We start from the raw sequence: 26,962 nt of genomic DNA, 5'->3' as shown, positions 1-26,962 counted from the left end.
AAACCCTGGCGCTGACCCCGCGGACCTGGGCGCCCCGGGAAGGCCAGCGCTGGGTCCAGGGAGGAGGGGCCTGTCCGGTGACCTCCCTGGTCCTGAAAGGTCCCAGCCCGGAGCGCTCTCCCCCTTAGACCTCGAGGCTGGAACAGCCGGGGGGACGTCGGCCCACTTGCTGCGGGAGAGAAAGCCTTTCTCTTCTTTCCTTCCCATTTTCCTACCACCTCCCACCCAACTCCGCCCTCGGGGCAAAGGCATCCAGATCCACCCAGGACACATTTTTTTTTGTCTTTATCACTCTGTGCTCGTCCCACAGCAAGCCAGTCGCGGCCCAAGGCCCCAGAGGCTGTGCAGGAGGCCGAGCTGGGTGGCGGTCGGCGGCGGGGCCCTATCCAAAATCCAGGAGAGTCGCCAGGACACCCAGACACAGAAGACGGAGCGCGGGGAGGGTTGGGGGAAACCACAGCGGCCAGGCGCGCGAGCGGGGACGTGAACGAGGACTGACTCCTGTCGCTTCCCGTAGCGGCCCGCGGACGCCCGAGCCCGGAACCCGGACGGCACCTAGCGGCGGACAGACAACCTCCTCCGTGGCGCGCCTGTAACACCAGCCTCTGGGTAAGTCGCGAGACCCCTGGCCTCGGGTGGCGGCAGTCGCTAGGGGCGTGGCTGTGCTGAGGGTCGCGCCAGTGGAGGATGGCATTCGGATGTCACGACTCCTAAATCACAATTGGATGGGGGGACCGTGTCTAGTTCACCCTGACCCACAGGTCCTCACCGCGGCAGAGCCCGGGCTGGGTGGCGGGGACGCTGCCTCTGCGGGAGAGGCGCTCCGGGACACGGGATTATCAGGAGTCGCGGCCTTTCTTGGACATCCTTGGCTGGGCTCAGGCTATTTGCCCTGGGGTGTCGCCTCGCTGCAAACCCACCCCACCTGGGCTGCTTTCTCACCTGCTCCCTCCTAGTCTGAGGCCGAGCGCCACCTCCAAGTGGAGGAATCTGGGGAAGTTTCCTTCCCGGAATTTGTAGTGACAGTGGAGTGACCTCCATTGCTCTCTCTGCCTCTCTCTCACACGCTCTTTAGGATGCCGAGTCATTTGACCGCAGTATTATTAAACATTACAAAGCGCAAGTCATGTGACTTCCTCTGCCCCTATGTGAAACTTAAGTGATGGCTTCTGGTGACGCAAAGTGTTCCTGCTGGCGGGACCTGTCCCAGGGGATACTCCGGGGGTTGCGTGATTTAATGCAAGCCTATGGCTTAAACTGGGTCACTCGCTGGTTATGTATATGTGTGGGAACTCGGCATCCATTCTTTTTTGCTCTTGTTCTTGCTTCCTGAATGTTACAGAGCCAGAGTTTTGAGGTTTGGACTAACGTGTTAAGTTAACGACACAGGCTGGGGCTATATTTAGGTGGTAAGCCAAGAGGGGTACAGTTTTTTTCCTTAATAAAGGAAAAGTAATAGATTTGATCAGTGTATATTGTCGGTGTGCAGTATAATGACAGAATTGCTGGAAGTGAAATACAGGAAGCTCTAGTTTCATTTCCCTTCCAGTTCTGTTTAAAGTCATCATGTTTTTCCTGGAGCTATTAAATGGAGTGTCCATGGGTGCTTTTATCTGAAAAAATGTGGCCAGTGCTTTCCAACACTCCCTTGCTCTGTGATTTTTTTTTTTTTTAAGCAACAGAGAAAACTGCATCTTAATATTAAAAGGATTTGATTCCCCCCCTTTGATTTGTTTCAATCGGAGAAGGAAGAGCAATTCCTTTTATTCATAATAACGATAGCTAACTTAATCTTCCACTGTTTTATTAACTCAGTCCTCAGAACAAACCATGAGGTGAATACTGTAATTCTTCTCATTTTACAGAGATGAAAAGTTAAATGCATACCTCTGGTAATTATACAGAACTGTTTGATTAGTATTTGCTATTAATTACCGAATTAATTTTTGAGATGGAGTTTCTCTGCTGCCCAGGCTGGAGTGCAGTGGCATGATCTCGGCTCACTGCAACCTCTGCCTCCTGGGTTCAAGCAATTGTCCTGTTTCAGCCTCCTGAGTAGCTGGGACTATAGGTGCATGCCACCACATCTGGCTAATTTTTGTATTTTTAGTAGAGATGGGGTTTCACCATATTGGTCAGGTTGGTCTCGAACTCCTGACCTCAGGTGATCCAGCTGTCTTGGCCTCCCAAAGTGCTGGGATTACAGGTGTGAACCGCACCTGGCCTATGTTAGTATTTTTAATAACAAATTCCATGTTAGAAATTTTCTACTGATGTGTTTTTTAAACCAATATTTCCTACACTCAAAATCTAAAATTATGTAGTATATCAGCACACTGGTAAGAATGGGAAGCAGAGCTTTGACTGTAATACATTCTATTATTTGGTAAATATCAGTAAAACAAGGTATAGTTTAAATTTTAAAATAGGTTATGAAGATAAATGCTGCATGCTTATTTTTCTTTTCCTCTACTTTTACTTTACACAGGGCCAGTGCCTCAGTTTCAATCCAGGTAACCTTTAAATGAAACTTGCCTAAAATCTTAGGTCATACACAGAAGAGACTCCAGTCAACAAGAAGCTGGAAAGAATGATGTTGTCCTTAAACAACCTACAGAATATCATCTATAACCCGGTAACTGATTTCTATAAAATAACTTTCTACCTATGGCAAGGTTGAGAGAAAATCCAATAGAACAGTATTTATCTGGTGGGAGATGGGGCAAAAATAAAAGCCAGTGAACATATGTAAAGTACCTCCTATGTAATAGGGATGGTGGTGGGTGCTGACTGTAAAACAGGTATAGCTCTTGTCCTCTAGCAGAGGAGGAAGTCACAATGACAATATGGCATGATGAAACAACGCTGTGAACAGGGAAGTCTGAGTACAGTGGAGGGAATGCCAACTTTTGGTGATGGCAGGTGGCTCAGATAATCGTAAAATGTAATTTTGTTTTTCATTTTTTGAGATGGAGTCTCGCTCTGTTGCCCAGGATGGAGTGCAGTGATGCGATCTTGGCTCACTGCAACCTCCGCCTCCTGGGTTCAAGCGAATCTCCTGCCTCAGCCTTCTGAGTAGCTGGGATTACAGGTGTGTGCCATCCTGCCTGGCTAATTTTTGTATTTTTAATAGAGATGGAGTTTCACCATGTTGGCCAGGAGAGTCTCGATTTCTTGACCTCGTGATCCACCTGCCTTGGCCTCCTAAAGTGCTGAGATTACAGGCATGAGCCACCATGCCTGGCATAAAATGTAATTTTTAAAGGAAAATGGATTTCTCATTCTACAAGTTTTTCATTTTCTTTTTTAATTAGAACTGTCCCTGAGAAGTTAATGCCTCAACCTTTCCCTCAGCCTTTCAAATACTGCTTGGCACCTGGGCAAGAAAAATGTGAAAAGCCAGTGGGGAGATGGGGATGTGTGCAGTTCAGGCTGGTCCTGGACTGCCTGAATGGCTGTAATTGCTGGAAATTGCCCTGTAATCCTGGGCAGTAAAGAATTTGTTTTAGTTTTATGTGGTGATGAGAATCTTTGGTAATGTCTGGTTTTCACTTACTTGAATCTTGAATGGAGGTCTGAGAAAGGACGGGCACTTTTTTAGTAACCCCCTAGAAGATTCTTGGGCAAAAGGAAGTGTGAGAATCCTTGAAATAAGGCCTTAAATCAGTTTTGTTAGTGTGTGGGTTCAAGTTTTTGTTATTTACTTTATAATTATAATTCCTTTTCCTCTAAGTTTTAATGTCGTTGTGTAAGAATGAGGTACCACCGCTCTATCAAGCAAAGTCAGTTTTAGGAGAAATAACCTTTCAGTGGTAATAAGTTTAAAAAAGATGACTTCCTGAAATGGAACCTAGTGAGACATTTAAAATGATTTTGTGCACGTTAGAGTTAAAAACAACTCAAGGTTGTAGAATGATTTTCTGCAAAGATCTTTAAAAAACAACTGAAGACTAGGCTGCCTGCCAAGGGTGTCTGAAGGAACATCTTGGCTCAAGCTGGGAGGATGGATGAAGGTTACACTTCATTTCTGCTTTTCACACAGAAAAGGAAATAATTTTATGGGTAAAGTTCCTGCGTATCTTGATTCTAGCATACTGATGATCCCTGTAGTTTCTGGAGTCGGAACTCTCAACTACTGAGGTGGAACACGAGTAAGTAGACTTCATTTCTTGAGGAAGGGGATCTGGAGAAGTTGTTCCGCTCCAGAGCAGGAAATGCCTTTAGTCCTGTGGAATGGCCTGGATGCTGTCCTCAGGATAATGCATTTCCAAGGGAAATATTTTTGGCGAATAGCTTTTTTTCTTTCTTTTTAAATTTATCTGTTTTATTATCAGTTCTCACAAAGGAGTAGGAAGGGTTAGAGGAAGAAAGAATGGCAAAATCATTTTGCTCTGTCTTTAAATGTCACTACTGTAAAATACTTGTAGAATTAAGGGTCCATATTGCACTGAAGTTCTCTCATTTGTAGCCAGTTGCCCTTTCAATGTTCCAAAATAAAAAAGGCTGCAAATAACTTAGTTATTTGATTTAATTAATTAATTAAAAAAATTTTTTTGAGACACAATTTTGCTCGTCACCCAGGCTAGAGTGCAATGGCGCAATCGTGGCTCACTGAAACTTCCGCCTTCCGGGTTCAAATGATTCTCCTGCCTCAGCCTCCCAAGTAGCTGGGATTCTAGGCGTGCACCACCACACCCAGCTAATTTTTGTGTTTTTAGTAGTTTCTCCATGTTGGCCAGGCTGGTCTCGAACTCCTGACCTCAAGTGATCTGCCCATCTCCACCTCCCAGAGTGCTGGGATTACAGGTGTGAGGCACCGTGCCTGGCCAATTTAGTTATTTTAAGTTAATTAATTAGTATATTTTATAAGCTAGGCTTAGAAAAACTGTTTTCAGCCGGGTGCGGTGGCTCATGCCTGTAATCCCAGCACTCTGGGAAGCCAAGGCGGTGGATCACGAGTTCAGTTCAAGACCAGCCTGGCCAAGATGGTGAAACTCTGTCTCTACTTAAAATGCAAAAATTAGCCAGGTGTGGTGGCCGCCTCCAGTAATCCCAGCTACTCTCAAGGCTGAGGCAGGAGAAGCGCTTGAACCTGGGAGGCGGAGGTTGCAGTGAGCCAAGATGGCGCCACTGCATTCCAGCCTGGGTTGACAGAGCGAGACTCCGTCTCAAAAAAACAAAAACAAAAAAAACCTGTTTTCTTGCGTCATGGTTTTTTTTTTGAGATGGAGTTTTGCTCTTGTTACCCAGGCTGGAGTGCAATGGCGCCATCTCGGCTCACCGCAACCTCCGCCTCCTGGGTTCAGGCAATTCTCCTGTCTCAGCCTCATGAATAGCTGGGATTACAGGCGCGCACCACCATGCCCAGCTAATTTTTTGTATTTTTGGTAGAGACAGGGTTTCACCATGTTGACCAGGATGGTCTCGATCTCTTGACCTCGTGATCCACCTGCCTCGGCCTCCCAAAGTGCTGGGATTACAGGCGTGAGCCACGGCGCCCGGCCTTCATTAATATTTCTAAAAAAATTTTTAAGACAGAGGCTTGCTCTGTCACCAAGGGTGGTGCAGTCTTACCCCACTGCAGCCTCTACCTCCTGGGCTCAGCCACCCGAATAGCTGGGACTGTAGGCATGCACCACCAAGCCTGGCTAATTTTTGTATTTTTTTTTGGTAGAGACAGTTTTGCCACATTTCGCAGTCTGGTCAAGCACTCCTCCTGCCTCAGCCTCCCAAAGTGCTAGGATTATAGGCGTGAGCCACCATTGCTGGCCTATTTCTAAAATTTTGGTCCACATTGGTGTTAGACCAACTGTTTACATTAAGCTTTCCTGGAAAACATGAAGTAAATATTGTTACTGGCCTATGTATTTTTCCCCTATTTAGTATGTTTCTTTGACTAGTTTAATACGATTCCAAGACTTAAAAATATCAGGCTCTAAGGCTGGGCCCTGTAGCTCACACCTGTAATTCCAGCACTGTGGGAGGCCAAGGCTAGTGGATCACTTGAGCCCAGGAGCTTAAGACCAGCTTGAGCAACATAATGAGACCTTGTCTGTATATGAAAATACAAAATTAGCTGGGTACTGTGGTGCATATCTGTAGTCCCAGCTAAAAGGAAGGCTGAGGTGGGAGGATTGCTTGAGCCCAGGAGGCTGAGGCTGCAGTGAGCCATGAGTGTGACACTGTGCTCCAGCCTGGGCGAAGAGAAAGAACCAGGCTCAAAAGTAAAAATAAAAAGTCAGAGGCCAGACGCAGTGGCTCATGCCTGTAACCCCAGCACTTTGGGAAGCTGAGGCAGGCAGATCACTTGAGGTCAGGAGTTCAAGACCAACTTGATTAACATGGTGAAACCCTGTTTCTACTAAAAACACAAAAATTAGCCAGGCATGGTGGTGGGCTCCTGTAATCCCAGCTACGTGGGAGGTTGAGGCAGGAGTATCGCTTGAACCCCAGAGGCAAAGGTGGAGGTTACAGTGAGCCAAGATTGCACAATTGCACTCCAGCCTGGGTGACGGAGTGAGATTTCATCTTAAAAAGAAAAAGTCAGGCTTCCTTTTCTTTTTTTTTTTAGAGACAGAGTCTTGTTCTGTCACCCAGGCTGGAGTGTGCAGTGGCATGATCTCAGCTCACTGCCACCTCTGCCTTCTGAGTTCAAGCAATTCTCCTGCCTCAGCCTCCCAAGTAGCTGAAACTACAGGCATATGCTGCCACGCCCCACTAATTTTTTTTTGTATTTTAGTAGAGATGGCGTTTCACGGTGTTGCCCAGCCTCATCTCAAACTCCTGAGCTCAGGCAATCCACCTGCTTCAGCCTCCCAAAGTGCTAGGATTACAGGTGTGAGCCACCGCACCTGGCTGCTTTCTTTTCTTTCTATTCAAATTGAAATTGAATGAATAATTTGGAAGACATTATCTTCACTTCATATCAGGGATGCTGTCAGTGAAATCTCTTATTTGGCAGTTCACTAGCTACTTATATATTTTATTATTGCTGTTGTTTATAGAGTTCTTAAGATACGATTAAATGCTAGCTGGTTAAGAAATTACTTAGAAATGAAACAGAATTGGCTGTTACTCCAAGTTAATAAGCCACTTGTCAACACGAATCCTACGTGGTACAGAAAAGCTGATCACTCCAGTTTTCTTAGGAACCTTGTTTCCATGCTTATCCTTTTCTCCTTAGTATTCTGAGTACCTCCCTTTCTACCTTACAATTCAGTCTTAACACGCTCTAAATAAAGTCTTTCTTTTGTAACCTGTGAGGTCCCTTCCAGCCTTTGTGCTATTTTTCTTCTTGTTTTTTTGTTGCCTGCTTTCTTGAGTGACAGTTGATTTCCTCACTAAGGCTCTGCCCTCAGATCTTTCTCTGTCTTCATTTCTGTTTTGGCTTTACTAATAAAATTTGTGTCTTTGATGTCTCTATTTCCTTTATGTCTTTACCAACCACTCAGATTTTTTTTTGCATGTGTATCCAGTTCCAGCCTTTCACCCAATGTGAAGCTCCAGCTCTCAGTTACTCAGCCAGCCCTTCAAGACTAGGAGTTCAAAGCCAGAATTGCATTTTCCTTTTCAAAGCAGCTTTCCTCTTGCAGTTTTCCATTTCCGTCAGAATCCTTCTGCTGTGTAACTTTTGCTTCCTCCCTTGTTTCCTAGCACCCAATAGTTGGGAGATAATCTGTCTTCAAAATTTTAAACTACATGTATGTCCAAACCAGTGGCTTTTCCTTTTTATAAAAATTTTCATTAGAAAATTTAAAGATAATATGTGCAAATCATTTTTTAAAAATTCAAGCAGTATTTAAGAGTTTCAGCAAAACATACATTGTCCTTCTACCGTTCTATTTAGTTTTCCTCCCCAAGGGCAATCACTTTTTACCAGTTTTTAAATAAATCCTTCCTGAGATAGTTATGAATATCCAAAAGTGTGTCTGTTGTGTATATCACCTTTTATATTCCCTATCCTTTACATGCATGCATTTTACTCTATAAACTCTTTTCTACCCTACTTTTTCTGTTTGACATATTTTGGAAATGTCAGTTTATTTAGAATTCCCTTTCCTTTTCCCTTTCCCTAGTCTTGCTCTGTTGCTCAGGCTGGAGTGCAGTGGCACCATCTTTAGCTCACTGTAACCTCCGCCTCCTGGGTTCAAGCTATCCTTCTGCCTCAGCCTCCAGAGTAGCTGGGATTACAGGTATGCGCCACCACACCCAGCTAATATTTGTATTTTTAGTAGAGACAGGTTTTCACCATATTGTCCAGGCTGGTCTCTTGGCCTGGCTGGTCTCAAACTCCTGACCTCATGATCCGCCTGCCTCAGCCTCCTAAAGTGCTGGGATTACAGGCATGAGCCACTGTGCCCAGCCTAGAACTTCCTCATTTATTTTAACAGCTGCATAATTTGTAGTAAACTTATTTTTGCAGTGCCTTGTTAAGGGCTGTGTCTTTTTACGATTGTATCTGGTGCTATAGTGTACATCCTTGTGTGTGCATCTTGGTGCACCTATGCTGAGTATTTCTGTAGGATAAATCTGTAAAAGTGGAATCACTAATCAAAGGGTATAATCCATTTTGTTATCTTTATTTTCTTGGATCCTTCTTAGCTTTTTCCATGTTAAAGATATTGACAATTGTCCTCTTACTGAAATTTTTGAATCCGTTGATTCCCCTGACATTATTGCCCTGGCCTCCTGACTGATTCTTCTCTCTCTCTTCTCACGCCATGTTGAGGTCCCCAAGGTCACACCCCGTTTTGATGACTCACCAACATAGATTTGTACTCGTGGCTATGATTTATTGCAGTAAAAGGATATAGAGCAAAACTGCAAAGGGAAAGGCACTTAGGGTGAAGTCCAGGAGAAACAGCACAAGTTTTAAGGTCAGCTCTTGCTAAAGACACAGAGGACATGCTTACATCCTCCAGCAAGAGCTGTGACAACACTTGTGAAATGTTGTCTGCTAGGGAAGCTCATTAGACTCAGCGCCTAGGGTTTTTATTGGAGGCTGGTCACATAAGCACCCTCACACATATCAAAAAATTCTAGTCTCTTAGAAGGAAAGCAGGGTGTTAAAATAGCCATATTATTGGCATAAACAGTTCAGGTGCAGAAATTCCCTTTCATCAATTAGGCTGGTGGGTACCCTTCTAAAACCCCAAGTTCCTAGACACCAGCCAGGGGCCAGCTTTGTAAGGAGGATGGCAGTCAGGCCTGCCACGTTAACTCTTTTCTGCGTACCTCCTGATTTCAGAAACCTCCAAGGCTTTGCTGCCTGACCTTTCCTTTCAGTGTCTTTATTACTTTGATATCTTTACCAGTTATCTCTACCCTGACTTTTAAATATGTGCTCTGGCCATTCACCTAAGGTGTGGTTCTCCTCCAAGTCTTCTCAGCAGATTTGCTCTTAGATGTCTGCCAACACTCCACACCAAGTGTTACAAACTAAACTCATCATCTTCCTTCTGAAACCTGTTTCCCAGTCCAGGCACCGTGGCTCACACCTGTAATCCCAGCACTTTGGGAGGCTGAGGGCAGGTGGATCACCTGAGGTCAGGAGTTCAAGACCAGGCTGGCCAACGTGGTGAAACCCCGTCTCTATTAAAAATAAAAAAATTAGCCAGGCGTGGTGGTACACACTTGTAATCCCAGCTACTCATGAGGCTGAGGCAGGAGAATTACTTGAACCTGGGAGGCGGAGGTTCTAAGACTGTGCCATTATACTCCAGCCTGGGCAACAAAGGTGAAACTCCGTCTTGCTTAAAAAAAAAAAGAAAGAAAGAAAGAAAAAGAAGCCTGTTTCCCTCAGCTTTGTCATTTGTATAGAGGCCCTATGTAGAGAGTCTCCTTAGAAACATCTCTCGGATTTCTCTGCTCTTCCAGGGCCATTGCCACCAACCTGGATCATGTCTGTATCGCTTCACACCCGGCTTATGGCAGCAGTCAGTCACCCAGATGACCTCCTGACCTCTGGCTTATTTCACCCCCAGTGGACTGTTGTTCCTAAACACCTCTTTCATATGTCACTCTAAAACCTGACCCTGGCCCTACCTTTCTTTACTCCCTGACTACTCACTGAGAGCAGATAGGTCTTGTCTTTTCCTGCCCCTATGCTTTTGTAAATGGCCATTTCTACCTGAAGTGGCAACCGAAATCACACCTTCTTTATAAACTGTTTTTGGCCACCTCAGTTAGAATTCCTTATCCATTTTCCTGAGGCATTTATTTGACTCTATTTTACTGCCCCATTTTTTTTTAAGATGTTGAGTTGGTCAAGGCTTGTAGTTAAAGCAACAGAAGTCAACTCTTTAAGCAGAAAGGGAATTTGCCAAATGATAGTGCAAAGTTCTCGGAATCTCTAGCAGGATGAAGAACCAGGCTTGGAGACTAGGTAGCCACAGATACACAAGCATGCTGTAGGACCGTTCCCTTGAAGACGCAGACATCTGTTGTCACCACTGGACACAGATGGTACTGTGTCTCTGCTACTCTACCAATGCCACTGCTGTCTCTGACCCCGGAAGCAGCTCCCTCTGACCCCGGATGCAGCTCCCTCTGACCCGGGATGTAGCTCCCTCTGACCCCGGATGCAGCTCCCTCTGACCCGGGATGTACCTCCCTCTGACCCCGGATGCAGCTACTTCTGGCCCCGGATGTAGCTCCCTCTGACCCTGGATGCAGCTGCCTCTGACCCCGGATGTAGCTCCCTCTGACTCTAGATGCAGCTACCTCTGACCCCGGATGCAGCTCCCTCTGACCCTGGATGCAGCTCCCTCTGACCCGGGATGTAGCTCCCTCTGACCCCGGATGCAGCTACTTCTGGCCCCGGATGTAGCTCCCTCTGACTCTAGATGCAGCTACCTCTGGTCCCGGATGCAGCTGCCTCTGCCCCCAGATGTAGCTCTCTCTGGCCCTGGATATAGCTTCCTCTGACTGTGGATGTAGCTCCCTCTGACCCTGGATGCAGCTGCCTCTGACCCAGATGTAGCTTTTCAAACCCAAATATGGCTGCTGTGCCCCCTTGCCAGAGTGAATACTTCATCATTGTGGCCTCTTCTTGTCGCTGGTTCTTACTTAAAATCTGAGCTGGAAGTTCAGATTGACAGTTTTATCACTTGCTCTTTCCTTGCTGCAGTCTAGATGAGGTCTCATGTTCGTAAGGTAGAGGATTTTCCAGATATGGAAGGGAATTCCAATTTTCAGCTGCCAAGCAGAGTATCACATTTCCACTCTAATCATTTTTCCAGTGTCTGACTCTTAGACTTCTTTCTAGCTGCAGTCTGCCTATTAGAGAACCTTGCATACAGCAGGCGTTTAATAAGTGATCATCAGAAAGGCAAAGCAATATGAATCAGTTAGGATGTTTTGGCATATAACACCAAACCTGAGTATGGCTTAAACTTGTGGTATTTTCTCCAGTGTGATCAGATCTGTATTTTAATTTTTAAAATGTAAATTAGTAATATCTATGAATCACCAAAGTAGCTGGGAGTAGCCTAGAAAACAATGAATGTCCCTCTTTGTTTTCCCAGGAGCCATAAATAGTCGTTTAAATCAGTTGGGTGCAAGGCATTGTGTCCCACTAACATAGTTAAAAACAAAAAGAGTATTACTGAAGTAACATAGGATCTTTTCTGAAGTAGAAAGCATTAACCCGGACAACGAAAGCAGCAAGTGGCCACGATTATCAGCATAGTTGTTTTCTGGTGTCATGGGCCTTCCACACTGCTCCTAGCAATTGCCATGACAACACATGGATAATTGGCTTCCATAATTTCTCATCTTACTGCCTAAGGCAACAGGGAGCTTGTGGCCTCAGCTTGCTGTTCAGCAGCTGCTTTGTTGCCTCTCCTCTGCATGTGTGAGGACTGCCAGAACCCACTTTCCAGATGAGTGAGAGTTCATTCATTCACCGTACAATTACCGATTGTCTCTTAGCCTCTGTCCTCGGGAGGTAAGGTGATGATCCAGTCCTGCCTCATGCAGCTCATAGTCTACGCAAAGCTGCGGGCAGACAAGCAGAATCCAAAGTGCTATAATGAACCCTCTGAGAGGGGCTGACTCAGTCAGCCCAGGGAGCTTGAAAACAGCTCCACAGAGAAGGCTGTGCCTGAAGTCAATTTCAGTTTAGGAGCCACCCATTTATAACCACTTTTCTGTGGCCTGTCCTGTTTTATTTCGTATTTCTTGACAATCCTCGCTACCTTGGATAGGTTTTACCATGCATATGGTAATTTGGGTGAGCTTAGTATGAGGCTTAATGGTGTGTGGGCTGCACATCCTGGTCAGATGCTCCAGATGAAGGAGATGGTTGTGATGCAGGAGAGGCAGCCACATAGCACAGGTCCCCAGCCAGTGGTGGACTGGGAGGACAATGTAGTCATCTCTGGGGAAGGGGAATGACAAGATCTGGCAGTGTGGCAGGTCCCAGACAAAAGGGGTGGGTTCTGGGCAGTGAGAGTACAGGTGGAGACCTGAATACTGGGTGGGGCCGATACTGGTGTCAGAGCCCACACCTACAGACTGGAGTGGTCCAAGGCAGGTAGATTCTGTGTCTTGAAGACCTACAAGCACCCATTCATCCTCATGATCATGCAGTTCTCTAGTTTCTAACAGTGTAGTGGGGGAGTCCAGCAGAGCAGAGCAGGCCCTGGAATCCTGGGTGTGGGGGCGTGGCTTAACTTGGAGCTTCCTTCAGAGGCAGTGAGTGCTTGTCATTGTCTCCATCAGCATTGGCTTTGGGCCTAGTGAGGTCTAGAACCTTCTGTTGGGATCAGCTGTGGAACAGGAGGAAAAGGAGTGAGTAGATGTGGTATTGCAAGAAGTCGTTTTGTTTATTTTACTATTAGAATTATATTAGGCAGAAGTTTTGCTTCATAAACTCTCAGCTATATACAAAATATTGTGAATAGTATTTACCTTGTGTCTCTTTCCAAAGGACTCACAGTAGTTTGCAGCTATTGCAAATAGCCATGTGGTTCCTTTTTATAGCTGTTTGAATAGGTAAGATGACTTGGAAAATGCTGGATTCTGAGCAGATTTATGTGCACTTAAAAAATGTAGTTTTTCTCTATCAATAAGGGGTTTGGGTTGTAATTGCTTAGTGAGTAATTTTGTTTATGTAAACATGTTTATTAAATTTTTTTTCTTAGGTAATCCCCTATGTTGGCACCATTCCTGATCAGTTGGATCCTGGAACTTTGATTGTAATACGCGGGCACGTTCCTGGTGATGCAGACAGGTAAAATCATTGCACTAAAGGAGGGAGCATGAATAAGCTGTCCTTTTGTGATTGTGAAATGGTAACAAAGAGTAATGTGGGAGAGACCATTTGATACTTAGAGGCCTAATTTGCTTTCATCAGCAGCCCTGTCCAAGGTGCTGAGGAGATTGGAATGAATGACTAAATAAAGGTTATTGGGATTTGTTTCATTGCTGTAAGTCTGATTTCAGTACAAAAAAATTAGAAATATCAGCTGGATATGGTGACTTACACATGCATTTCCAGCACTTTGGGAGGCCAAGGCGGGAGTAGTATTTGAGGCCAGGAGTTTGAGACCTGCCTGGGCATCATTGTGAGACCCCCATCTGTAAAAAAAAATTTTATAGACCCCCATCTGTAAAATTTAACTGGGCATAGTGGTGTGTGCCTACAGTCCCAGCTACTTAGGAGGCTGGGGTAGGAGGATCACTTGAGCCCAGGAGTTTGAGGTTGCAGTAAGCTGTGAACGAGCCACTGCACTACAGCCTGGGTGACAAAGAATTAGATATGTCATTAAAAGAAAGGAGGTGTGGTCAGATGACAGGGACTGTCTGGTTGTAGTCTGACATTCCGACGGCATCTCGGAAGAAAGATCTAGTTCAGATGGTTTTACTGAATACTCGCTTTCGATACAAGCTGTGGTGTCATCAGTGTTGGGCTCAGCTCTGTGTAGCTAACACCTGAAGAGCAGTGGTTTAAGTAAGATGTGAAAATTAAGTCTCAAGGAGACAGCCCAGGCCTTTTCAGTCAACTCCTTTAAGTCATTAGAGAAGTAGGCTCCTTCCAGCTCACCACGCTGCTATCTTGAGGGTGAGGTGAGATCCCCTTTCCCGTGACCCTGGGCAGCTAGATTTCCAGCCCTCACATCCGTGCTTTGGGTAGCTGGATGGGTGCATGTATGGTGTTTGTGGGGAAGCAGAGAAGGACAAAAGGCAAGTGCTTGCTGACTTTTAAGGCAGTTTCCAGTAGTCTCCCCTGAGCACTTCGCTTCCCTCTTATCAGCAGAGCTTTAGTTGCACAGGCAGGCCTAGCTGTGAGGGAGGAGGAAAGGTAGGGTTCTTACTCTGGGCAGATTCAGACCCATTTCAAATTCAGGGACTGTGTTACCGAGGAAGACCGAAAAGAAGATTAGGCAGCTAGCTCTTTAGGCCTCATAGTGAATGAACGAGGAGGGATCAGTCAGTCCATTGTCACTGGGCCTGGAGTCTGGGCCTTTCCTGGTGGCTTTTATTTCTGAGCCCCTGCGTCTTCCCTCATATAGATTCCAGGTGGACCTGCAGTATGGCAGCAGCGTGAAACCTCGAGCCGATGTGGCGTTTCATTTCAATCCTCGTTTCAAAAGGGCCGGCTGCATTGTTTGCAATACTTTGATAAATGAAAAATGGGGACGGGAAGAGATCACCTATGACACGCCTTTCAAAAGAGAAAAGTCTTTTGAGATTGTGATTATGGTGCTAAAGGACAAATTCCAGGTATGTTTTGGAGAGGGGCAGGTTGAGCCCTCATTAGTGGGTAGGAGTACACAGGGGCGCTTTTCACATTTGCAAGCCCGCCCTTGTATTTCCTACACCTGAGACATTGTTTGGCTTTGGTAGTTTTTCTCCATAAAAGGACCAGGAAGGCACCTAAATGTGAAGTGTGGCCCCACTACTCCCCAGCCAGTTGTTGCTCTGCAGAAATATGGTCCCCTGTGACCAGATCTTTCTATTAGATCCCGTCTCTCCTAGCGGGGCTAAGTTCTGAATTGACACAGTATTATGTTAACGATGAGAGGGTAAGTTACAGTACAACCGCCACCACCCAAAGAACTAACGGGGGCAATCCCAGTGTAGAAATCAGAAGGGTTTTGTAAATTCAAGTCTTGCCACAAGATAGTTCTGTAGGATCATGAGATTTTAGACCCAGAGGAGATCCTAGAAATCCTTGATGCCAGTTCCATCTCTGGCTTCTTGGAGTGTCTCCTACCCAGCGCATATGTGTAAGGCGAAATTTGGTCCAGAGGCTGTTACACCTGCTAGTTCTGCTAGTGTTTTGGATGCTTTCAGTTATAATTTGGTCAGATGTCTGTGGAGACCTGTGAGAAAGGGTGTAAAATTGGTTGCAAGGAAACATTGAAATTTGGATGATAAGTTAATTTATTAACTGTGTTTTTTTGGGGGGGTGTTCATCTTGTTTCTCTCTAGGTGGCTGTAAATGGAAAACATACTCTGCTTTATGCCCACAGGATTGACCCAGAGAAAATAGACACTCTGGGCATTTATGGCAAAGTGAATATTCACTCAGTTGGTTTTAGCTTCAGCTCGGTGAGTGACCTTCCACAGCTTGCGGTATTTCAGGAGGATGGTTTCTGATGAGATAGTAGAAAAAGTCTTCAAATAACACTTCTATTGAGATAAAAAGGATGTATCTCCCTGCCTGTAGTATAATGGTCTGGGTGTGGATTGCTCACACTGGCAGAAGGCTGTTTATCATCCAGGGCTCGATTGTCTGTAGGACAAACCCCTAGTGTGGGTTTAGCAAAACACACACCGTTTTCAGCCGGGTAGCGGCCATTTCCTTTGCATGGGTGTAAAGTGGAATATTTCTGTAAGAAAGTTTCCTAGGCTGGGAGTGTCTGAGGCAGAGAGTGTCCTTACGTGTTGCATAAGGACAGTTCAGTCAGTGATGAACCACATAGACAACAGTGGTCCCGTAAGGTTGTCACACTGCATTTTCACTGTACCTTTTCTGTGTTTAGATGTGTTGACATGCACAAGTACTTACCATGCTGCTCCGGTTGCCTGCAGTATTCAGTACAGAGCATGCTGTACAAGTTCACTGTCCCGGAGCCGTAGCTCATACCCTACAAGTCTGTAGTAGCTGGTACCATTTAAGTTTGTTAAGTAATATTCTGTGGTGTTCGTAGGATGACATAAACCACCTCAGAGCACACTTCTCAGAATGTACCCCCTTCATTAAGCAACACATGACTGTATGTATTTGCATTCAAAATTTTGATAGATATTGCTAACTCATCCTCCAAAAGGGTGAAAGCAATTTGCACTCTCAACAACCGTGCCCATCTTCTCACCTTCTTGTTGCTGTTACATCTTATTCTCTGTAATGTTTGCCAGTTTGATAGGGAGGTGGGAAGGACCCCAGTGTTAAGTGTATTTTTGGGTCATAGTTTCAAGCATATTTTCAGTACCATTTATAATTTTTTGATATATCAAACAGGTTGTAAATAGAAAATATTTTCTACTGGATGTTATGAATTAATCTTTATTATCTTTTTCAGGATTTACAAAGTACCCAAGCATCTAGTCTGGAACTGACAGAGATAAGTAGAGAAAATGTAAATACTAAATATTTTAATAAGCCACTGGTTTAAAAATGTTCTTTTAACTGCCATGTAAATGAAGTGAAGAGAAGGCTGGGTTTTGAAAACTATGCTTTTAGAATGCAAGCACTCATTTGAAAATTGAGATATAAACTTGTGGTGGCAGGCACTCAATAAGGTTTTGCTGATGCTTCACCTGTCAGTTTATGTAACTGTTACTCACTGCTCTGATGTAAAAAAGAACTCTCTCAACTGCTGAATGGTACTGCTTTGGGGTATTTCTGAATACTGAACATCAGCCAGGGCTCTCACAAGTGAACTTCCACATGTATCTCCAACCCCTGGGAGAATAAGTGCAATTTAAAAATGAGCTGTTCCAGGCATGGTGGCTCATGCCTGTAATCCCAGCACTTTGGGAGGCTGAGGCGGGCAGATTTTGAGGTCAGGAGATTGAGGTCATCTTGGCTAACATGGTGAGACCCTGTCTCTAATAAAAATACAAAAACTTAGCTGGGCATGGTGGTGTACGCCTGTAGTTCCAGCTACTCGGGAGGCTGAGGCTGGAGAATTGCTTGAACCCGGGAGGCAGAGATTGCACTGAGCTGAGATCACGTTATTGCACTCCAGCCTGGGCGACAGAGAGAGACTCTGTCTCAAAAAAAAAGAGCTGTTCTTAATGGAGAAAGTGAGGTCTTAGCGACTGGCACATTCACACCTCACAGAGAGAAGAGAATCTCAGCATTCTGGGGTACCCTGGAAAGGACAACTAAGACATGTTTGAAGTTCATGTAGTCCTGGGTGAACGAGGTGGCTTGGGCCTGGAATCCCAGCACTTTGAGAAGCTGAGGTGGGAGGATTGCTTGAGCCTGGGAGTTTGAGATTAGCCTGGGCAACATAGGGAGACCCCCATCTCTACTAAAAATTTAAAAATTAGCCAGGCATTGTGGCACATGCCTGTGATCCCAGCTATGGGAGGCTGAGGTAGGAGGATCACTTGAGCCCAGGAGGTCAAGGCTGCAGTGAGCCATGACTGAGCCACTGCACCCCAGTGTCAGTGACAGAGTAAGACCCTGTCTCTTTAAAAAGAAGTTCATATAGTTCTATGAAAAAATATTAATTTATGGTGAACGATAAAAGGCTCGGATGAACAGGGATATCAGACTCTATTCTCACCCAGTGTAGCCCTTCACAACTCCATACCGTCCCATCGTAAAGTACCAGCTGCCTGGAGGTCACACCAGAGTGGGGCAAGAAAGAATGTCCCAGGCTCCGGCCGGGATCAGCTCAGCACGACCAAGTCTTCATATTAGAAACTATCATTCTTCCCCTTCTAATGTTCTTGTGTTTCTTTCTTTTCCAATAGGTACCAGGGTCTGGCACGCCCCAGTATGTGAGTATTTTTGCCTGGGTTGTTTCATATGGAACATTTTATTAAATTGCATAGAAAATGAACAGTTTAAACCTTGGAAGCAGCTTCATTCATTCCATTCCTTATGGTAGAACTGTTTCCCTACAGCCTAGTAATAGAGAAGGAGACATTTCTAAAATTGCACCCAGAACTGTCTACACCAAGAGCAAAGATTCGACTGTCAATCACACTTTGACTTGCACCAAAATACCACCTATGAACCGTTTGTCAAAGGTTTGAAGTGCCCCACATTTTCTTAACTCTGTATAAAACTTCAGTTGTAATGAGCTGTTCCTACCCACAGTAGAAGCCCAAAGCAGCCCCTCTGCATCTGTGTGCTGTCCCTGGACAGATTTGAGAGTGAACCAGGCATGCCTCTGAGCCATTCCTGTGTATTTCCTCCATGCTGCCCAGCCTGGCTGCTTCCCCTTCAAGCGGAACAAGTGCTGCCTCAGACCCCAGGCACAGGGGCCTTCCTGGGGTGTTCCACTCATACAGAGGGCATCGGGTCCCACCCTGTCACTCATTTCATCGTCTAAAATGTAGTCAGTGAGTATTTGCTGTGAGCCAGGCATGGTGCTGCTGCAGGGGACCCAACTGGGACCAAGGCACACTGTCTCTCCCCTCATGGGATTTACATGGTCATGCCTCTTAAACACTGTCTGGTGTTCTCTGGACATGAGTTTTCCCCGGAGATCCCTATCTGCAGGCCTCTTGGTCCTGAGCGTGCCTTCTTTTCAGAGCCTGCCATTCACCGCAAGGTTGAACACCCCCATGGGCCCTGGAAGAACTGTCGTCGTTAAAGGAGAAGTGAATACCAACGCCAGAGGGTCAGTATCCTTGGCTTACAAGGGACAGCGCAAGTAATTTCACCCAGTAACAGTCCTGTGAGCTAGAAGCAGGGCTAGTGTCAGAACCTTCATTTCCAAGGTGAGATGATTCAAGCAGGAGGAGGTTAGACTGCTAACAGCTAGTTGGCGGCAGAGCCAAGACTGAAGCCCAGTGTTCTGACCTTGGCTTTTTTGGCCATACAAGAGAGGAAAATTTTTGTCCACGAGGCCCACCCCTGTCTTGTAGAACTCCAGGCAGCCCCATAAGATCAGGGAACATTTTTTGTTGTTGTTGTTTGAAATGGAGTATCTTACTCTGTCACCCAGGCTGGAGTGCAGTCGCACAATCCTGGCTCACTGCAACCTCCGCCTCCTGGGTGTACAAGTGATTCTCCTGTCTCAGCCTCTGGATTAGCTGGAATTACAGGCACGCCACCACACCCAGCTAATTTCTGAATATTTATTTGTATTTTTAGTAGAGATGGGGTTTCACCGTGTTGGCCAGGCTGGTCTTGAACTCCTGACCTCAAGTGATCTGCCCACCTTGGCCTCCCAAAGTGCTGGGATTACAGGAGTGAGCCACCGTGCCCAGCCCAGACATTTTTGGGGGCCCCTCTTGTCATGTGATTCAGAAAATTTCTGTTTTAAGAACTTTGTCCAGTGATGTCCAGACTTCTGAAACCTTGAAATTAGAGCTATTTCCTAGGAAGTGTCATACTTCCAAGAAGGAAGGAACACGTGTAAATGATGGACAGAGAATACCTGCCTGGAAGGATCCCAGGCTCCTGCAGCCTGAAGCCGTCATCCGGGTTAACTAGTGTTAAGCCTTCAGTTTCTGTCCAACCACATCTCAGCCTCAATGCTGATTTTAAAGGTTTTTTTTTACATTTTTATTTTGCAAGTAATGAATTAGTGGAATGTTGAGTTTAAAATTTTATCTTCATCTGCGTTCCCATGTCCTTGTGGATACATATGTTTCATAGAGTTAGAATCATAGTTCAAGTGTGGTCATTAACTCTGCTGAAACTGCCACCACTCTGTCCCTACTTGGTTAATTAAAGTGTTTTTTTTTTTTTTTCTTTCTCAAAAGCTTTAATGTTGACCTACTAGCAGGAAAATCAAAGGATATTGCTCTACACTTGAACCCACGCCTGAATATTAAAGCATTTGTAAGAAATTCTTTTCTTCAGGAGTCCTGGGGAGAAGAAGAGAGAAATACAACCAGTTTCCCATTTAGTCCTGGGATGTACTTTGAGGTGAGGTTATAGTTTTTTGAAAATGGGACAGGAACAAGAATCCAGGGAGCAGGGGTAGGATAAGTCGTCCTTTAAATCAAGTCCTAACTCAATGTGTGGAGGTTGTGTATGTTTTTGTTTACTTGGAGATTGTAACGTGCTCCCTTTGATAATGTGATCAATGGGTGTAAAATGGCAAAGCCAGCAGAGCGTCACATTATAGGCATTGAAATTGACATCTGTCACCGTGTTAAAATTCCCGTGTAGTCCCATATTGATAATAGGGATTTAACCAGGGACCTTGTCTCAGGAGTGGAGTCACATATTTAATTGTATAAGTGGACATGAGGACATGAAGGCATCATCTCCCATCACAGCAGATGGTTTCAGGTGGCAGTCCTTTCTCTAAGGAGTTAGTCCTGTTTGTATGTATTCAAGGAAAAATGCATCAGTCCCTTGGAACTAAAAGGCATGTAGTCCTGAGTCCCCAGATAGGTAAATATTGTAACACATACCTTTCCCAAAATATGATTCTGGGATGCTGAGCAGAGAATAGCCTCCTTGTGATGTGCATACTGGATGGTTGGCCAGCCTCACTCACTAGCTCAGGTGCCACTGCCTCACACAGTCACTTAGGGTCACTGGTAGGTTGTAATTCTATAGCATTTCAAACTGCCAATCCTCTGGACCATTTGGGTTCTTAAGGACTCATCAAAACCCATCACTAATCGCATGAATATCAGGTGGAATAGATGGCAATGTGACATGCATATTTATTCCTAAGTTCCAGTCCGATGCAGTGCCCTGGTATGTGGAGTGTAGACAGATGTGGGCTAAGCATGGAAGGTTCTCTGGAAGTTGCGGATATTGGTTTGGAATTCAGAAAGCTGGGAAGGAGTGGAGGACTAACGGTTGGCTTTTCTAGATTTAGGGCATGATGTGAACAAGTCCTTAGAGGCGGGAAGGGCAGCACGAGGGTGTTGGCTTGGCAAGATTAAGGCATAAAGGGTGACTTGGGGTTCACTGGAGGGAAATAGAGGGGAGTGTTCCAGAAAGAAGTTGAGCCCTGTGGTTGGTGACAGGAAACTAACGATGCAGCTTGTTTTCGACGTATCTGGGACCCAAGTTTGGATCTACCAATTAATATAAAAAAGGACAATAATGATACATTCAAGTCATGCTGAAAAAAACTAAGATGAAAATATCTCCAACTTCGTAATTCAAATCATTCCATTAGGATTCGATGAAGCACATTCCAGATATTCTTTTGTAGAGACACAGTGAAAAGGACGGCTGGCTGAAGGAATGAATCGATGGATATTGTATGCTTCCGAACAATGTCTCTTCCGTTTGTTAATTTTCTACTTCACCAACGGTCATTATCCTCATGTTGATCACTGTTGACGATGTTCTATACTGACAGGTCCTTTCCAGGGGCTTCCATCTCTTGCTTTTCCAACATGCTTGCACTGAGACTATCTCAGGTCTTCCCATTATGCCATTACTTTCATTTAAATCTTCTTGCTGTTCAAACATACTTTAGTTGTATCTACAGTGTTGTTTTAAAAAATCTCATTCGTTGTTGTCATTTCATCTGTGGGCTCTTCTTCTGGATGAACTCCATGTTCTCCCCAGCTGTTCGACAGCATCAGATAGTTGTGAGGGATTGTTTTCTGTTTTCCTCTAGGCTGGGGGTCTTGCAAATGATGTGCTTTCTTTTCATTTGCAGTAGTCCGCTCACCCAGAGGCATGTCATTTCCTTGCCACTTGGTTGTAAGTCATTGGCTCTGCACTTGCTCTGATATAGTCCAGGCTTCGACTCCCTCTGCTGCCAACTTGGTTTTCCTTCTGAGCTACAGCATGAGGCTGTGTGTTTTGTGTTTTCCTGAGATTTTGTGAAATATTTCCAAGTCCCTTCTACCTGGTTAGAACTGGGATCCCCACCATTCTTGTGGGGATAGAATCTCGGGTTACACATACTTCCCCAGTCCTCTGTAGCCATAGAAGTTTCATTTTGGCCAGCTCTGTTATCAGAGTGCAGGACTCAGCTGAAATTTCCTCCTCTTCCTCTTTTCCTCGACAGCCCTTTTCACTGCTCCTATCAAAAGAATGAAGACCTCAACTTGCTGCTTTGCAGATTCAGGTTTTATGCTCCAGTCTGGCCTCTGGAGTGGGGCCAGGTTGGCAGCAAGGTTGAGCTTCCCCTCTTCTGAAGCCTTCATGGGGGCGAGGAGCACAGGGAGAGCTCCGTGCAGGACCTCCCAGTGTCGTCCTCAGTGTGGGTGGAAACCCAGCCTGGCACTGGCAGCGTGTACCAGAAGTATGAGGTTTAGGTATAAAGATGATGTAAAAGGCTAGTAGGTTTTCTGGGTTTTCATTGTTTGAGTTTGGGGCACAGACGACTGTCAAGGGCAAAGACTAGTGATGAATTTGAACGGACTCTGCCAGGATGTGCATCCCTGCTGACTCAGGGTACCCGGCTTTGAGGACTTTGGAGAAACACACTGAGGCCAAGATGTGCTGAGCTGGGATGGAATCAGGGTCACCAAGCAGCTGTAAAAACCGTAGCAGCAAGTGCCTTAAGCTGCTGAAATTTCATATTAATTGTCTGGTTTGTTCATGGTCCTAGAGTTTGAGGCAGAAAAGTCAGGATCCAAGTCCCTTGGTTCCAGTCTACTAGCTGGAATCAGCATCTTAGTGAACTAGAGTGACAGTGTAAGTTTTCCCACTTTAGGAGAGTCCCCAGCATCAGTGAGGAGGGGTAGCACTCCACCTTTCCAGGAGCGAGGGGCAGGATATCCTGGCCCAGAAGCGGGGCCTGTCCTGAGGAAAGGAGGGCCACAGGCCCTGGGGACGTGTGAGGCTCCAAACATGTCCGAGTAACTTCCCTGGGTGGGATGAGGCAGACAGTGCCACCACCAGGGATACTTTAGTGAGATTAGGGTCTTGGGAGTCAGAGAAGGGAAGTCAGCAGCAGCAGGCTAGAACTTTTCTATATATAAAGCAAATCACATCGTTTACTCTGACACCCTATTAGTGTGCAGCAAACATTTTTAAACTAAGGGGAACCAGTAATGGCTTGTTTCCTTTCCTTTCAGATGATAATTTATTGTGATGTTAAAGAATTCAAGGTTGCAGTAAATGGTGTACACAGCCTGGAGTACAAACACAGATTTAAAGAGCTTAGCAGTATTGACACGCTGGAGATTAATGGAGACATCCACTTGCTGGAAGTAAGGAGCTGGTAGCCTACCTACGCGAAACACAGAATGCTACAGAAACCGAAGTACAGAATGGCTTCTGTGATACTGGCCTTGTCGAAACGCATCTCACTGTCACTCTATTGTTTATATTGTTAAAATGAGCTTGTGTACCGTTAGGTCCTGCTGGGTGTTCTCAGTCCTTGCTATGAAGTATGGCAGTGTCTTGCACCGAATGGGGAGATTGGGGGCAGTAGCATTTACAGCCAGTTAAAGCCACTCTGCCCTCTCTCCTACTTTGACTCTAAGAATCACATTCACCAGGTATTTATGGAGTACCTACCATGATACAGTAGCTAACATGTATTGAGCACAGATTTATTGGTTAAAACTGCGCAAGGAGATGGGATATACAATTGGTGGTGAAACAAACCAGTGTGTTCCCTGTTGTCTTGGGCTTCGACTCTTCTGTGCTTTACCGCTGTGCACTGCTTCTACAGGCATTGCATCAACTCCCAAGGGGCCCTCTGGGATTAGAGATGCAGCTGTTAAATCACCTGAAGACACTAATTTATAGAAGACGCTACCCCTTCCCCAGTGATCGCTCATAACCAGTGCTCCAGCATATCCCATAACTGAGAGGACTGATGTTGACTGACAGTTCATTTTCTTTAGCATAATAAACATAGAGCTCTATTAGCTGCAAGCTTTACCAAATAATAACATGACATCTGAACACGGCACAGAAATTAAGGCAAAAAAAAAAAAAAAAAAAAAAAACCAAAGTAAAACTAAACAAAAAAAAGGTGCTGAAATTAACCACTGATGTCAAGCCCAAGGCAGCTGATTTCTGTGTGTCTGAACTTAGGGTGAGTCAGAGTCTACACAGACTCCTACAGAAAGTTTAAGGAAGAGGCAAGATGCATTGAATTTGAAAGATATTCATGGGTAGTAAAGTAAGGTCAGGATTAGACTTCAGGATTAGACAAGGCAGGCACTATCGAAAGTGTACACCAACTAGGAGACCCACAAAGCAGGCAGAGGTAATACAGAAATCAGTTTTGCTCCCATGCAGATCACCACTCAGGGCCTCCATTCTTCTAAAGATGAGTCCACCATTAGCACCTGAGATCAAAGCACTCTTCTGTGTTAAGTGATTAAAGTCAAACCTGTATCAAGTTAAATTGTTGCATTTCTGTAATTTTTCTATTATTTGAGGGGAGTTGGCAGAAGTTTCATGTATATGGGATCTTTACAGGTCAGATTTTGTGACAGGCAATTTCAAAGGTTTGGAAGTGGGGAGGGAAAAAAGTGAGGATCATTTTATCACATTAAACTGTGGGGCAGAACTCTGCCAGGACTTAGGAATCTTTTCAGAACAGATTTTACTTAGATATTATTTCTGTCCAAATATTGACAAGAATACCATTATCAATCTTATTTTTAAAAAAGTACTCAGTGTAGAAAATGCTAGCCCTTAATTCTTTTCCAGCTTTTCATGTTATTTATGCAGAGTCTCACCAAGCTCAGAGACACTGGTTGGGGGTGGACGGTGCCACAGGAAAAGGTGTAGAGGGCAAGAAGTCTCCAGAATCCCCAAGAGTTCTTTTTCTTCATAAAGAACATCAGCGTGCTTAACTGAGCTGCTGGAGACTGTGGGGCACTGAGGAAAAAAGTAGCTTACATCATTCCTTGTAAGTCTTAAGTTCATTTTTATTTTATGTGGAGTAAAAAAAAATTTTTAAAGTGCTATTTATTAACACATTTTAATGAGACATTTCTTAGAAATATGCATTGCTATACTAGAAAGCTCTATCCCTAAACTGTAAGTTAACCTTTGGCTTGTCACAATTCTGCATTAAACTTCTATATTAGTTCCAAAGGCTTTTAAACTCAATGCAAACATTCTACGGGATTGTTCTTAGATGCCTTTAAAAAAGGGAAAGATCTAATTATATCTGAGCCCTCACTTTCCAACTTTACCAAGACCCAGTACTAGAGATTAGGGCACTCCAAAGCACTGCAAAAAATCTAGTGATACTTATTTTCTTAGACAAGTAATTCTTAGTTAACCAGCAATGGAACTGGGACCAATCTTAATCCTGGAGGAGCTTCCTCGTGCCACCTAGTTTCTGGGCCCTCTGTCTGTGTGAGCAGCCAGGAGTGAGCTGTTTTGGAAGCAGCATCTTGCCTCCATCTCTCCCGTTTCCTCAAAGAGTAAAAGATAAAGGTGACAGTCACACTCCTGGGTTAAAAAGCATTCCAAAACCACTTCTCCATAGGCACACACAAAGAAATGAAGGCTGAAGTTCGCCTACCCAAAATGAAAAGTAGGCCTTACAGTGAAAAGTGTTTGTTGATTGCTAAATTATTGTCATTTTCTGGAAGGAGAGAGCAACTCTTGAGTGAAATCTGCAACACAGATACCATGTATATTAGACACCGCTATACAGGAGAGTTCAGGCTTACAGTGCAGATGAGGCATCAGCTTTGCGTACTAAAAGTAAACAGGTCTAATACTAACATCAATCAGGAAGAGAATAAATGTTAAACACAGCAGTCTGTATAAAAAGACCGTGTATCGTTTACTCTTTCTGCAGCTCTGTACAATTGGCAGGAGAGGCTTATGTGGTAGCACAAACCAGGTGGGAATTTTGTAAAGATACAATAAAATATTTGTAAGTAGTCCAAGTAGGTGTATTAAGGCACCAAAAGTAATAGGGCGCCCAACACCCAAAAATAAAAATATAAAAAATAAATCTGAACTCTGAGTATGAAACACCACAGTCTTAGAAGTAGCTCTGGAGCGGCTCCCCCAGCACAGTTTCCAGCTGTTGAATAGTCTTTTGGCACTGATGTTCTACTTCTTCACATTCATCTAAAAAAAAAATCAAAATTAAAATTGGTGTCAGTTCACCTGCCTCATTTCTCATTAGTTTAATTCTTAATGTCTGGCATTCTCTGGCAGTCATTCAAACAGAGCGAGATGAGGCATATTAACAAAGCAGGAAGCACCGCAGACCACCTCCCTCTACACCGTTCCTTCCGCCTTCATTCCATGCTCAGAGGCTTGCACTGGAAGCTGAATAAGAACCCCGAAAACTCAAACTTCCCAGGGATACCACCCCTTTAGTAGCTCACACGTCCCCCCTCCAAGAGCTAAGAAACAAAGGAGAATGCACCTTTTTGGCTTCGCTAAGCGATGAATCAGTAACGCACTGATCTACTTGCTCTACCACCCCTCCCATGTTCTTTCCTGGGCCTAAGACTGTTCCAGAACTGTCATAGCTCCCCATGTCACACTCGCTAGCTTGTTACCTTTGTCAAATCATTGAAACCTTTTAGGCCTCTAGTTTCTTCCTTTGTAAAACAGAGACAAAATGTTGTGATTTTGAAGTGAAATAATCCATGTAAAGCACCTAACATGGAGTAGTGAATGAATGTTGGTTGTTACTAGAAGTGGACATCCTACTGCACCCTTAATGCCACTAGGCATTTCCATACAATAACCTCCCATTTGGGGACCAAAACTTCAATCATATAAATGTATGAAGTTAATTTAAAACACTATTGTAATCTGCTTGTATGATCACAAAACACCACAAAAGTAAAGACAGTGAAGATTACACTGCAAACAGACAGACTCAAGTGATCACGAGGTGGTCACTTCTCAACTCACTTCCTCCACCCAACTCAAAACAGGAGCTCGAGCCTG

The 26,962-nt window shown here is 44.8% G+C and overlaps 2 protein-coding genes across 8 annotated transcripts in view; one reads left to right on the top strand and one right to left on the bottom strand.

Moving 5' to 3' along the window:
• The first annotated feature begins 560 nt into the window (after positions 1–560).
• LGALS8 (galectin 8) lies at positions 561–26,006 on the top strand. Of its 5 annotated transcripts, none has more exons than XM_002760883.7 (11): positions 561–609; positions 2,489–2,635; positions 13,146–13,234; positions 14,517–14,727; positions 15,439–15,558; positions 16,533–16,589; positions 17,938–17,964; positions 18,091–18,216; positions 18,724–18,812; positions 19,903–20,068; positions 23,146–26,006. In XM_002760883.7, exons 2-11 carry the CDS (start codon positions 2,591–2,593, stop codon positions 23,293–23,295), a joined length of 1,080 nt encoding a protein of 359 aa, XP_002760929.4. In that variant the 5' UTR covers positions 561–609; positions 2,489–2,590; the 3' UTR covers positions 23,296–26,006. The 5 variants fall into 5 exon arrangements, with proteins under 5 accessions (XP_002760929.4, XP_035137046.2, XP_008984017.3 ...); XM_035281155.3 differs by having other exon boundaries at positions 561–761; XM_008985769.5 differs by lacking the exon at positions 18,091–18,216.
• The window catches only part of HEATR1 (HEAT repeat containing 1), a 55,763-nt gene continuing 54,610 nt past the window's right edge, over positions 25,810–26,962 (bottom strand). For all 3 annotated transcript variants that reach the window (XM_035281154.3, XM_008985770.5, XM_002760882.6), the window contains exon 45: positions 25,810–26,125. In XM_035281154.3, the coding sequence (XP_035137045.3) occupies positions 26,037–26,125 (89 nt within the window). In that variant the 3' untranslated portion in view covers positions 25,810–26,036. The remainder of the gene's footprint in view (positions 26,126–26,962) is intronic.

Source organism: Callithrix jacchus, chromosome 19 (genome assembly GCF_049354715.1).
Source record: "Callithrix jacchus isolate 240 chromosome 19, calJac240_pri, whole genome shotgun sequence".
Taxonomy (NCBI): Eukaryota; Metazoa; Chordata; class Mammalia; order Primates; family Cebidae; genus Callithrix; species Callithrix jacchus.
Note: the sequence above shows the minus strand (reverse complement) of the source record. Positions and strands in the feature narration are given on the sequence as shown.